Source organism: Callithrix jacchus, chromosome 5 (assembly GCF_049354715.1).
Source record: "Callithrix jacchus isolate 240 chromosome 5, calJac240_pri, whole genome shotgun sequence".
Lineage (NCBI taxonomy): Eukaryota > Metazoa > Chordata > Mammalia > Primates > Cebidae > Callithrix > Callithrix jacchus.
Window position 1 is genome coordinate 165,207,676 of NC_133506.1, and position 14,956 is coordinate 165,222,631.

The window sequence follows — 14,956 nt, forward strand, 5'->3', positions numbered from 1 at the left end:
TTTCATCACCCACCTATGAGTGAGAATATGCGGTGTTTCATTTTCTGTTCTTGTGTCAGTTTGCTGAGGATGATGTTCTCCGGGAATACTTTTTTATACATATAGAGTTTCTGATTTGCAAAATGACAAAGTTCTGGAGAATTGTTTCACAATATGAACATACTTAACACTACTAAACTGTAAACTTTTAAATGATTAAAATGATACATTTTATGGTTTTTGCCACAATAAAAAAATTCAAAAATAAAGTGTAAAAGTTAATGTTTACTAAATTTATCCATGACTCATAATAGATAATTATGGGAATTATTAAAATAACCATACACACTATTGTAAACAAAACTTAAAAACTCAATATAATAATGCCCCAAAGCTTCTGAAAAGTAAATATTCTATATTCTACAAAAGTTAATATTGCTAATAACATACAATCCTACTTACCGTGGCTTGTCTCTTTTTTCTCTTTGTCTTTCAAAATCTCGTCCTCTGTCTTTTCCATCTCTTGGTTTTTCTTCTATCCTGTCTTTTACTTTATATTTTTCTTTGTATTTTTTCCCCAGAGCAATATCTTCTGGTACAGGAGGGGGTGGACTAGGAGTACGTGGTCCTTTCTTTTTACTTTGGTTGCTTTTTGAATTTCTGAAGGTAAGACAAAGCTATCATTAGAGGTTCAAATATGCCAAGAGGATATTTTTTAAAGCACTTAAAAACAGCAGCGTTCCTTTGTACTACTCACCTTTTATTAATCTATATACTACTAACCAATATACAGAAGAAGAAAAAAAAAACTAACAGAAATGGGTGAAGAATTAATTTACTTGATACTTATTTTGTTAACAGTGCTTATTATCATATTAAAGGGCAGGTTTCTGAGAAAAGATACAGGTAAAATAGAAAGAGACTTTCAGAAAATATATTAATACAATGACTGTTTAAACTGGATTTTTAAAGACATATAGAAAAGTAGAAAAAGTAAAAAATCACCTATAATTCTACAACCCAAGGAGAACTATTTTTAACATCTTGAATATTTACATACTTTTGCCATATCTCTTTCTCTGTCTACTCATTTAAAACTGGATAGTCACATGTAAAAGCTTAACCTTTGTATTTTATCAGATTAAAAGAACAACAAAAAAGCCGTAAAATACATACCTAAACATAAAACCAAAAACTATAAAAATCCCAAAAGAAAATACAGAAGAAAGCTTCATGATACTAGATTTGGCCATGATTTCTTGGCTATGACACCAAAGGCACAGGTAACAAAGCAAAAATAGACAAATGGAACTACATCAAATTTTAAAACTTTTGCATGTCAAAGGACACAATCAACAAAGTGAAAAGGCAACTCATGGAATGGGGGAAAATATGTGCAAATCATATATATATACATATATGGTCATAACTATTTTCTCTCATCATTGGAAATGGCTGTGTGTGTGTGTGTGTGTGTGTGTCATACACATTCATGGAATGTCCTACTACAATATTTTGTAAAATTTTTAAATACTCAACATAGACATAGTGTGAACATCTTTCTGTAACAAGTAGATTTAGGCTTGGCACAGTGGCTTATGCCTGTAGTCCCAGCACTTTGGGAGGCCAGGGTGGGCAGATCACTTGAGGTCAGGAGACCAGCCTGGCCAACATGGTGAAATCGTACCTGTACTAAAATTACAAAAATTGGCCAGGCTTGGTGGTGGGTGCCTGTAATTTCAGCTACTCGGGAAGCTGAGGCAGGAGAATCACTTGAACCTGGGAGGCAGAGGTTGCAGTGAGCTGAGATCGCGCCACTGCACTTTAGCCTGGGTGACAGAGCAAGACTCCATCTCAAAATAAAATTTTTAAAAAAGCAGATTTAGGCAATCATTTTTATATACTGTATAAAACTTCCTTGAATAGATGCTCCAAAACTTTTTAAAACAATTTCATAGTTTTTCAGGTGGCTTCCAGGTTTTCATCACTATTTAAAAAACACAATTATATCATCTACAAATAAAATACCAACCATTGTCAGTATATATTCATCATAAATATTTGAATCTTATTTAAGAAATTTTTCCCAACTCTGAGGTCACAAAGACAGTCTCCTAAAATTCTGTAATTTTGCCTTTCACATTTGTCTTTAATCTACTTGTAACTGATTTTTGGGTACAGACTTTGTTCTTTAAGTGCCTCTTTTTGGCATTTTAAGCAATTTTAAGTAAGCAGTAAAACTTTGATCCCATACATTCAAAACTGGCTGCCTTGGCCTCTTAACAAGTTTGACTGAATATAACATTTTTGTGTCAAAATCCTTTTAGCCTCAGAGCTCTATAGTTAAAACATTTTGTAACATTTAATATTGTAGGTAAGAAATCCAAAGAAAATGAAATTTTTTGCTATTCAGGTAAGCTAATTTTTCTGTTGTCCTGTTTGTGAACATAATCCCTTGAAAATTACTCACTGGAAAAAGATTTCCACTAAGTACAGGCATTTTTAAAAAATATTTTCCAGCACTAAATGAACTGTTTTAATCTGAAACTTCAAACTTTTTATTCAATTTCTATTTTTATTTTATAACTTCTCCTTGTGACTCATGTCTCTGTAGTTCTTTTTATTATATAGTTACTGTCTCTCTTGGATCTTTACTCAATTTAGATTTCTCTGTCATTTCCGTTTTTCCTGCTTTTTCAGGATCTTAAATCTGTCTTTATATTCAGAACATTTTAAAGTAGTACACATTTTGCTTGGCAATCTCACTGTTTTGCTTTTTTTTTTTTTTTAATGGTGTCTCACTCTGTTGCCCAGGCTGGAGTGCAGTGGCATGATCATGGCTCACTGTGGCCTTGACCTCCAGGGCTCAAGTGATTCTCATGCCTCAGCCCAGAGTAGCTAGGAATCCAGGTGCATGCCACCATACCTGGCTAATTTTGTATTTTAGCAGAGACAGGGTTTCACCACATCCAGATGGGTCTCAAGCTCTTGAGCTCAAGAGATCTGCCTACTTTAGACCACTGCAACTGTCCTATTCTGTTATTTTCTATTTGAACTATTTTTTCTTTTAAAATATTGTTGTTCAAGGTGGCACCATCCAGATGAATAAACTGGCTCATGTGATCTGTGGCCCCCACCCAGGAGCTGACTCAGCACAATAAGACAGCTTTGACTCCCTATGATTTTATCTCTGACTTGACCAATCAGCACTCCCAGCTCACTGGCTTCCCCCAGTCTCCCTGCCGTCCCCCCACCAAGTTGTCCTTTAAAGCTCTGATCCCCAAATGCTTGAGGAGACTGATTTAATAATAAAACTCCAGTCTCCTGCAATAAAATATAGTCATTCAGATTTTTTTCCCATGATCAAGTGCTTTCATTCTGTAAATGCAATATCCGCACAAATTGGACTCAACTTATAAATTAATCTATAATTTAAGTTTGTTCCTGTTTTCTGTATTAATGTTTCTGTGTAAGTCATCTGTTCCTAGTGTTCAGTCTGGTACTGGGTTTGCAAGTAGCCTTTTTCATACATCTGTAGAGTTTTCACTACCTATGAATTTCACTATCTATTGTATTGATATTTATAAATGAGGACCTAAGCCAAAATCCTAGAACTTATTTCCTATTATGCTGAATTCTCAGGTCCCAAGATTTCTTAGCTGTAAGAAAATAAATAGTATCTACTTCAAAATTGCTGGCAATATTTTAAAAGCACTTGACTCATAGTAAGCATTCAGAAAATGTAGCTCTCTTAGTCCTCATCCCTATTTCTTATTATCATTGATAGAGTTAACCATGTGAACAAGCAAGAAATTATTAAAATATGATGACTACATCTACTTTTCATCCTTGTCTTCTGCCAACAACTAAATATATTAGCCACATCTCATTGTATATTCATGAGATGACTCAATCTTCTTATCTACCTAACAGATATGTGATAAATATCTGTATTTCTGGATATTTTTCTACTTTAAAGATAAAAACTAATCAATAGTTGGCATCTGTTTCCAAATTATCTTTTAAACTTTCATGATTAAACAACAAATGAATTATTGACACAAACTATTTTCACATTATCACTGTAACAGAGACTAGCTGAGTGTTTGCCAAAGTTTTCTTCCGAGCACAGTGGCATACAATACTATGGCATACTATACTATCTACACTTTCTTGAAATTAAGCATGGCCAAGTGGGCAAGATCTGGCCAAAGGAATGTAAGTGGAAGTGATGTATACCACTTCCAGGCCCAAATCTCAAAGGACTCTCATATGCCAGGCAATTACAAACTATAGAGCTAAATAACTGCAACACTTAATTTCAAGTTTTCTTTGTACATTCCATTCTTTGTTTTCCTTGAAAACCCAAGAAAGTGGAATCATGTCAGAAGCAGCCTAGGTTACTCCATCTCCATATATGGGACAACCACCTGTGAATCAGAAACACTCATTTGGACTTTACCTGAGAAATAACCTTCTGTTGTGTTATAAACCACTGACATTTCGGGACTGAGCTATAATCACAACACAAATTATTCTAATACACCTACTAAAGGGCAGAATTCCCTCACATTACCATCAAAAGTATATGTGGTTAGAAAACACAGAGTCCTTTCCGAGTGAAGAGGCCAAAAGTGTTTCTGGGTATTCTGAAATCAACATCTTCAACATTTTAAAAGTCACCTAACTGTTGTTTCAGTGGAACAGAGCCTACTTCCTACTTGTGGCAAAGAGCTCACCTGTGTACTTTTATCAGTTGTTAATCCTTTCTCTCTCTCCTCAAAACTATTGTTTTAGATCAGCTTCTGACATTCTTAATATTCTCGTACAAAGAAAAATTCCTCTAATAAAAACTAAGATTAAAACTGCAGATGGACAGAATAGGTGATATATTTTAGATTACACTGTATCTCACATATCAAGACAAATCTTACTATCAGACTAAATCTCAAAATAAATGCCAAAGAAAAATGCCAGCTTTCAGGGAAAAGTATAATTTGTCAGTAATTGTATCTTTCCACTTAATATGAAAACCTAGTAAGACCAAGAAGTTTGTTTACCTGATTGTCACATCTCAGTTGGTTGACAATGGTTGAAATATTCCACTAAATTGTAACTGAAATTTTAATCCTTACATGTGCTTAGTATGTTCTCAGTTTATAGTATGATCCAGCAATAAAATTAAATGATGATTACTTGACACACTCTAGGCAATGTAAACTGTAGAGCTAAAGAAATGCTATACTCAAAAAAGTAAAACGCTATACTCTTCAATGTTTTCTTTATATTTTTAACATAGTGTTTTCACAGGTCCTTCATTATTATTAAATTAATGGTCCACCTTAAAGTCAACATAGTCAAATGCAAGAAACACAGTAATTAAACCAGTGCGAATGATGATTCATGACAAATATTTAGAAAAGGATGAGCTACTAATAAAGCAGTAAAAGAAACTGTACATAAAAGATGAAACGAACTCTTCCTTTAAACAGTTATCAGAACTTTGTATGAAGATTAAATTTCAAATATTCTATAAACAGACAAGAAAAGGAAGAAAGGGTATTTCCAGCATGCAGTTTATTGGGGAACGACTGAAACTGAGGGAAAGTTATATAATTAGTTAGCCAAGAGTATAAGAGCAAGTAGAGTAGATCATTATCACTCGCTGCTCATTCAACTTCTTCAATATCCCTTTGCATTATTTACTCAATCACAAGAACAAAGGAGAGGATCAACTCAACTTTACTGAGTGCCTTATTACAATGCAAAGTTCTATGCCAAGTAGACACTATGAGAAGACAGAACTATGAACCATCAAGATCCCAATCTTCAAGGAGCTTAAATTTAATAGAGGTTGTAAGACACATGTCACAGCTGAAATATACTGTAACAGGAAATTAGTATCAACAGGGAGGTGTAAGCAAAATCTGATAGGTACATAAAGGGAACAGAACTTATGTTCAGTAGAGAGAAACAGGAACACTTAGAATTTGAGCTAGAGATTAAAGAATTGAGGGTAGAAGGGGGCAGGCAGGAGGAAGTTAAGACAAAAACTACCGACAGGGAAGAAAAGACCAAAGTGTCAATGTCATTCTAAGGCACCTAAATTTCATTCTACTGCACAAAAAAGCACTGAGTTTTTCAATGGTATAATAAATTAATTGAAATTGTCCTTTTAAGATTTCTCTGGCAGTGTCTAGAAAATAAATGGCTTGAGGCAGCTGAATGAAAATGTTTACATGTGTGTAGGGGGGGAAGCAGACACTACATAAAGTTAAGTACAGTTAGCAGGATGACAGAACAACCCAGGCAAAGTACGCAGAGTCTGAAACAGGGTTAGCCTCTAGAAACTAGAAGGGAGGTAAATATGAGTTTCATTACAGGTTCAAAGAGATAGGGCTTGTCAAATGATTAAATATTAGAAAGAAGAGATTTTTAGTTTATTTTTTATAAAATAAAATTAGGATATGAACTTTAATTAAAATAAAATGTAAATAGTTCAGAGTGACATTAAATGAAAATGTATCTTCTTCTTATTCTCAGTCCCTAAATGAAATCATTCCTATTTTTACTTCTTTCACTGGCTTCTACAGTAATTCTAAATAATATATTCCTGCTGGTAGGTATATACTATAAAGAATTTAATCTCTTGATAATATGTACAGAGGCAAGAATTATTTTGTATAATTCATAGTAGTTTAAAAATTGGAAAAGTAAATGTTCAACAGAAAAGTAGATAAATTTATAATATAAATACTGAGATGCATGAACTAAGGTTATCTGTAACAATGTAGAGAAATGTAAAACATGTTAAGTGAAAAAGCAAGGTGCAGAAGCAAAGTTAGGATGCATCTGTATTACAATGAAACAGATCACAGCAATACTATACATTGCAAAACACATATTAGTGAAAGTATAAACACACACACAAGTATCATAAAGACCACACTTAATAGAGGAACAGAAAATGTAGCTTTTATTTTTATTTCTTAAATAAAAGGCTCTGAAGCATATGTAGATGTGTCACAAATGTTTGTTTTATTGATCTCTATAATTGTCTTTTTAATGGAAACATTTCAGACTTTTTAGAACAAAAAAGCTTACATTAAATATAAAATGGATTATAAGTACCCTTCTGTAACCTATGAAATAATTCCTTTTAGTATCACTTCAGAAAAAGCTATTTTCTTCTGATGCTACTTATCACCCTACTGACCTCTGCTGGTCCAACAGGGGAGAAGGTACTGCAGATGTCTTCCTGTCTTTCTTGCTGGCTGAAGATGACTTCGGGCTTGACTTCCGCTTTGGAGATTTGCTAGACTTTCTTAGAGAAGGTGATGGGGACAATTTTGATCTAACCACTTCTGGTGAAACCTTTAAAAAAATTCAGTAAGTCAATTCAGAAATTCCTCCACTTATGGTACAACAAGGCTTACAGTATTTTAGAATCACACCAAACTTCTGATTAAAATTAAGTATTATTGCTGGATGCAGTGGTTCGTACCCATAATCTCAGTTTCTCGGGAGGCTTAGGTGAAAGGATTGCTTGAGGTGAGGAGTTTAAGGCCAGCCTGAGTAACACTGAAAAACCCTATCTCTTTAAAAAAAAAAAAAAAAAAAAAGCCGGGCATGGTGGAATATGCCTGTGGCTAAGACCTCATCCCTAAAAAAAAAGTTTGAAATAAAAATAAATATTTTAAATTTTAATAGCCACTATCTGTTAATATTTATTAGTCTGACTCCTGGATCTATTATTTTAAGTGATAAAACTGTCCTAATATATACCAGTTTCAATAAAGTAAATTAAAATCATAAAATTTCAAAATCTCCTCAGAAAAATCATAAATTACATTTAAATTAACTGGTTTTCACTTTTTGGAAAAGAAACAAGGCATTCTAGAAATAGCATGGGCCTGAAACAGACATGTAGATTCAAACCCCATGTTACATTAGCTGGTGACTCTAGGCAACAAACTCTCAGCTTTGTTCACCTATTCAATAACATAAATTTTTGCTAATTACCTAATAGAATAATGTGACAATTAAATGATGAATATATAGGGAGTAGCACATATACACTGAGTTGATCAATGGGTCAGTATGCTAGTATAAGTTAAGATGTAGCAGAAAGCTGAGTTACCGATCAATACAAATGTTGCTATTAACCTATTTATTGCAATAAAGATCATACCTCCTTTTTAATGATAATCTCTTCTCTCTTCTCCATGTTTTCTTGCTCCAGCTTCATTAATTCCCTCTGTATCTTCTGACGTTTCATTTCCAATGACAATTCATGAACATAATCATAATTAATATCTCCATTGTCAGAATCTTTAAAATAAAATTGTATTACTGTTAGAAACTAGCATAATCTATGCCAAAAATTACAGAGACGTTTTTAACAAATTTCTTATACAAATCTAAATGGCAGAGTCTTTCATCAGAATGACATACTTTTAAGAGATAAAAGAAATAGATACCATGTCTATAAAGGGTTAAAGTCACAATGGTTCATTTCTTTATGAAGAGTCAAATATTTTTAAGGTTTCTGGGTTTTCTGGAAATGATTTAGAGTTGTCTAGGGGTTGGGTTTTTTTGTTAGGAGATGGAATTTTAAAAGACAAAAGACACTCAGCTGAATTTCTCAGACTTAAAGGTACCAAAGTCTTCAATATTTTACGCTGCATATGACGTAACTCATTATCTCCTTGATTTTCCTAAAGACACATTACTAAAATACATCATATAAAGTGAGGTTATATTACGTGTGCAACATTCAATCTATATGCCTGTCAGTTTTAAAATTTGTGAGACAACTGATTAACATCTAAAACTAATTTTAATACTAATGTGAACATGTGCTAATTTTTAAAGGGCTCATAACATTTTCTTTACAAGCAATTTGAACTATTTCCTTAGATTACAAGTGTCCTTCTCAATGGATTTGACGCCGTATTTCTATTTTCATTTAATATTTTCTGATAAAAAGTTACGAAGGTTGGTTTAAAAACAAAAAGGAAGAGTAGTTGCAGATCTATTTAATCAAAATATGTAGAAGTTACCGGCACTGGCCCACAACCCCATCACCCTCATTTGCCATGAATGCCCAGAAGCCTAGAGGAAGGAGTTTCACTGACCATGTGGGACTTGACTGATCACACACTGAGGTGCCTTCTCAAGCTATGCTTCTAGCACTTTAGATCATTTCTTAAACTTGGGTAAAGAAATAAGATGAAGAACTAAAGAACAATAAATGTAAGAAGTCCTACTCGACTGCCTAAAGCCCAAGAAGATGAACATCACTGTTATCTCTCGCTCAAACGCATTAAAATGACAACTATCCATCCACACTGGGGACAGAGAGGCTAACTATATATACTCGCTACCTGTGTGACTAAGTTTCATTACTCCTCTTATGATGGAGTATAATGATAATTTTTCAGTAAATAAATGAAATTGGCTAAATCATGATTTTCAGTCAGAAAGTAACCACTAAATATTTAACTAAGAGCATGTGGCTTTCACCAGATAAAATGAAGATACTGAATTTAATTAAGTGAATACCAGCTATCTCCAGTTATTATTTTGTACTCTACTGAGAGACTTTACATCAATGAATAATAGAACTCAATTATCTGGTTTATGTTCTTAAATTCAATCAAATTCCATATACAAATACCCAGGTAAAACACAGGAAAGAGTAATTAATTGAGAAGAAGAATTAATGGTGTTTCTGAGGGTACTGTATTATCAATAATGCACTGCCAATCTAAAAATTCGTAACTGGAAATATTACCAATACAGAACACATAAAAGAAAGAAGAAACCGGTCGGGCGAGGTGGGTCATGCCTGTAATCTCAGCACTTTGGGAGGCTGAGGGTGGATCACCTGAGGTCGGGAGTTCAAGACCAGCCTGACCAACACGGAGAAACCCCATTTCTTAAAAAAAAGAAAGAGGAAACTGGCTTTCAGTCCTCAATCTTCAACTATCCAACCAAGGGCGAGAGGCCTGAGCAGTTAAAATATATGTCTAAGTCAATGTAGTATATACAACTCATATAGTTTGCTCAGGAAAAAAGTTCTCAAGTCTTTATTCTGAAGATACTTATTTTACGCATATAATCAAAACTCAGATGTTTTCCTAACCTGTAAGAGATGGATTACAAGACAGGCACACATTGCAACTGACAGTATTTTGACAACAAAAGAAAAATCATAATACAGGATGGAATTCAAAAACAAGAGTCTAAAGCCAGTTAATAAATTTAGAAATAGTTTAGTATCATGTGTATGAAAATAACGCTTTATATTTTTCCCTTTACCATTCAACACTGCCTTATAAACAAGATCTTTCAAGTCATAGATATAATTCAACTATCCTTATTTTAACATCTGCAAGGCATTTCATTAATAGGATCATACTTAATCATAGCTTAGTTGAAGGAGTTTCCTTCTGACAGACGGACTGTTTTCAATATTCTGCTGTCAAAAAGACTTAAATGAACATTTTCATATCTACTTTGGTTCAAGTACAAGTATTTTTCTATGACATTATTTCTCAGACTACATTGCTGGACTGAAAATAAATACAATTTTATTTTTAATATCACTAAACTGTACTCCAAAGCTGCTTTACCAACATAAAGTCCCACTTGGAAATATTAGTATTCTTCATTTCTACCAAACTGATGAGTAGAATAATCCTATCTCTTTATTTTCATCAGTGTTTCCCTGAAGTAAAGTTGAGCATTTAATGACCATTTCTATTTCTCCTGTGAGGTACCTATCCAATACATATATATTTTTACTCATTTTTTAACTAGGCTGTCTTTTTCTTATGTATTTGTAGAAACTCATTATACGGCTATATAGTGTCTTTACTAATGCTTACAGATGTTACACCTGTTAAATACTTTCTTTTAGCCTATCATCTGTCTTTAACTTCTGCATTTAGTTACACAGAAATTCCCAGTTTCATGTAATCAAATGTTTGTGGCTTCTGGGTTTTATGCCCTATTTAAGGAAGATGTACTCACCTCCAAGATAACTAAAATATTTTCACACATTCTACTGAAATGATACTTTGGTTTTTTATGGTACTTCACTGGTCCTTAAGAACATATGGTGAACAAATACAAGAAGTTTAAGGAACCAAATAAAACCACAGACTTTGGAGTGGGGACTGGAAATACAGAGAACAACCAGATACTCAAAAGTTTTATAGGCATAGTTAAAATTTGTACTTGCTGCTAAAGACAATCGGAAATTAGGGAATTTGAAACAGGGAAATAAAATGAACATTCAACTTATTCTTTTAAAAGACTGCTCTGCAACTCATAGTGTGAGAAAATATGTGGAATATATTTATATATCTGATAAAAAAAATCTCATATCCAGAAAGCATAAAGAATTCATCTAAGTAACAAGAAAAAAAAAAGGTAACACAATAGAAGAATGGCAAACATTTAGAATAGAGAGTTTACAAAATAGGGTGTACAATGGTAAGTGAACATGTAAAAAAGTTTTCAACTTCATTAGGAAAATGCAAACTAAAACCACAGTAAGATACCACTACAAAATTTCAGAATAGCTAGGATGAAAAAGGCAAAAATACCATATGGGTAATTGGTACACTATTTTCTATTTGAAATTATTTACTAAAGAGGAACACATACATACTCCATGGCCCAGCAATTCCACTTTGAACCATGAACTCAAGAGGAATACCCATTATGTTTGTACATGTTTACCAAAAAATATGTTTAAGAATAGTAACCGTAACTTATTAGGCATAATAACACCAAACTGGAAATTACTCAAATGTTCATCAACAGTAGACTAGATAAATTATCACATATTCATACAATAAAACACTATATAGCAACAGGAATTAATGAAAGATATATGAAATAAAGTACAAGACTGAATCTCAGATAATACTGTTAACAAAAGAAGCTACGTACAAAAAGAGTACATGCTGTCAATTCCATTTATATGGAGCTCAAACAGACAAAACTAATCAATGATGCTAGAAATCAGGACAGTAGTTACCTTTGGGAGGTGAGGGTAGGGAGGAGTGACTAGAAGGAAACACAAGGGGACTACAGGAAACTGCTAAGTTGCTACTTACTGATTTGGGTGATGTTTCTACATGTGTTCAGTTTGTGAAAATCCACTGAGTTGTACACATGAACTGTGCATTCCTCTGAACATGTATTTCAGTAAAAAAAAAAAAAATTTTTAAGAAAGATTATTCGTGTTTTACAGTGGAGAATAAATTAGGAGATAAGACTATAAGCAAGAGATGGGGTTAGGAGGTTATTTTGGTAAAATATTTTTATAGGCAAAAACAAATACCTTAAGAACTAGAATATTAGTAGTAAATTAAGAGAAACAGATGGCTTTCAATGTATTTGGCACATAAAAATATCAGAACTCTGTAAATGCCTGTGTGGAGGGAAAGGAGTGTTAGATGACTCTCAGGACGATTGGTGTCTGATAGGAAAAGTGATGACCTTAAGATACAGAACTCATATGGAGATTTCTAGTTGGTCAATGCTAAACTGAGAGCTCCATATTTTGGAGTCACTAACACAAGCCCCAGGAGCATGATTTCATCTAGAAGGAAAAATTAAAAGTGGGAAAAGAAGATGGCTAGACAAAAGGAAAACAAGTTTTAAAAGCTGTTCCTAGAGACAAGCGCTTCTCAAAGAGTGGTCTCAGGTTACCTGGAAAGTCACTGAGACAATTTCAGGAGTTCTACAAAATCAAACTATTTCTATAACACTACATTATTTGTCTGGTGTACTCATTCTCCCATGAGTAGATAATGGAGTTTTCCAGAACATGTGATGTAGTTAACAGACAGAATGCAGAAGCAGATAAGAAAATCTAGCTATCAACTATTAAGCCAGATGTTAAAACAATTTGCAAAATGATGCAAAACACTGCCACCTCCTCACAATTATTATTATTTTTTGCTTTGCAAAATAGTTATTTTTCATAAAAGCATATACTGGATATTTAGATGTCATTGTAAAGTGAATGAATAAATACATATTTTAAATTTTCCCAGGTTCACAATATAGCAATTATGGAAACCTAAAATCCACAAAGACAAAAGTTATTTGGGGTTCTGAAAAAGCATAGAAAAGTGTCCTGAAACCAGAAAGTCTGAGACACACTATTATATACCATTTTTTTCTGAACCCAGCTAAGATTGTTACTTGCTTTAGAATGACAATGCAGAAGGTAAGTCTATGAAATCAGTTTAGTCTCACTACCCAGGGACTAGAGCACCTAACTTAACACTTCAGTATTCCCTCAACAGATACTTTCAAATCACAGAGATACACGATGGTCAAAACCTATGTGTTTCAATCAAGGGAAAACATAAGAAATTCCTACTAAAGACATTTACATTCACCTTGTAAAATAATTTCCTATATAAAAGGCTCTTGACACAAAATCACTTTAGATTTTTTAAAAGATCATAGTTAAGTGCAAATCCTTGGGAATCAACATTTAAGGGGCAGACAGAATATAAGGAGCCTCCTATGTAAGACTGAAGGGCTTGGCCAGGTACAGTGGCTCACAAATGTAATCCCAGCACTTTGGGAGGCCGAGGAGAACAGATCACAAGGTCAGGAGTTCAAGATCACCCTGGCTAGCATGGTGAAACCCCGTCTCTACTAAAAATACAAAAAATTAGCCAGGCATGGTGGCATGCGCACATAGTCCCAGCTACTCAACAGGCTGAGGCAGGAGAATCACCTGAACCCAGGAAGCAGCAGTTGCAGTGAGTCGAGATCGCACCACTGCACTCCAGCCTGGGTGACAGAGGAAGACTCTGTCTCAAAAAAAAAAAAAAACTGAAGGACTTGAACAGGAAGACACAAAACTGAAGAGTGACAAATAGAAACCAAAAGAGAAGTTTTTCTTCAACAAGACAGGAGCTCTTGATATGTCAAATGCTGCAGAATGGTCGTTTAAGACAGAAACAAGTACATTCATTTATTAAGCAAAGAGGAGGTCATTAGTGACTTTGAAAAGCAGTTTTAGTGGAGAGCTGGATCAGAAGACTGAATAATAAGTATCAGGTAAACAAGTAGAAACAGTAAGGTACAGAACTGTTTTAAGAATTTAGTTGTTAAGTGGGGATAAGCAGAACAGTGACTAACAGTAATACGGGGAGAACAGAAAATGGATGTTAAAGATATAGAAGAGAGTGTATAATAAATGAACAACATTGCTGAGGTAGGAGGAAATCAGATCTACAACAGAAGTGAATTATTCATTAACCTTATAGGGGCTGAAAAGAGGCCTCTTGTACAGAGTAAGAGGGAAGTAAAAAAGTTTAGGTATGAATAAAAGATTAGTTTGAAGGTGTGGTAGGAGGAAGCTGAGGGAGCTCCTAAAGACTTCCATCATCTCTGCTTAGTAGATAGCATAAAAGAGAAATGGAAGAATAGGAGATTTATGGAGAAGGTTTAGCATACCTACTACGAAGAAAAAGAGAGAACAGACTTAGGCTCTTCGGAACCTCTTATATTTTCAACAATTATTAAATATTATTGTAATGACAATAGAAAAAAAGATAGGAAGTATCAAATACATTTTTAAATGTTTTTTATGCAAAAAAAATAAAATGAAAAGAAAGGATGCTGGATGTGTTAAGAGGTAATTCCTTAGTACTTAGGAAAAGTTAGCTCTTTAAACTTGAACAATTTATATATCAGAGCTACAATACAAAGGAATTACTCACTAACCTTGCACAGCAGGAAACAGGTCTCTTACACAGAATAAAAGGAAAGTAAAAAAGTTTAGGCATATAGTTTATATGCCTATATTTATAAATATAAATATCTTTATATTTTATTTAAATACACTAACTAGTCAACTAAAATGGGACAGTATAGCTGCCTTTATTGCTATTTTGTAGAAACTGCATTAGGTTGGATTATGAAATCCTGAGTA

General features: G+C 33.7%; 1 protein-coding gene across 32 annotated transcripts in view; it reads right to left on the reverse strand.

Moving 5' to 3' along the window:
• Positions 1-14,956, reverse strand: part of ZC3H13 (zinc finger CCCH-type containing 13) — a 90,248-nt gene that overhangs the window by 47,086 nt on the left and 28,206 nt on the right. For 19 of the 32 annotated variants that reach the window (XM_078375390.1, XM_078375389.1, XM_078375388.1 and 16 more), the window contains 3 exons: positions 8,171-8,310; positions 7,196-7,353; positions 442-639 (listed from right to left, as the gene is read on the reverse strand). In XM_078375390.1, coding sequence (XP_078231516.1) covers positions 442-639; positions 7,196-7,353; positions 8,171-8,257 — 443 coding nt within the window. In that variant the 5' untranslated portion in view covers positions 8,258-8,310. Of the gene's footprint in view, positions 1-441; positions 640-7,195; positions 7,354-8,170; positions 8,311-12,110; positions 12,186-14,956 lie in introns of all 32 variants that reach the window. The other 13 variants (XM_078375383.1, XM_078375381.1, XM_035302612.3 and 10 more) reach the window with 1 other exon arrangement.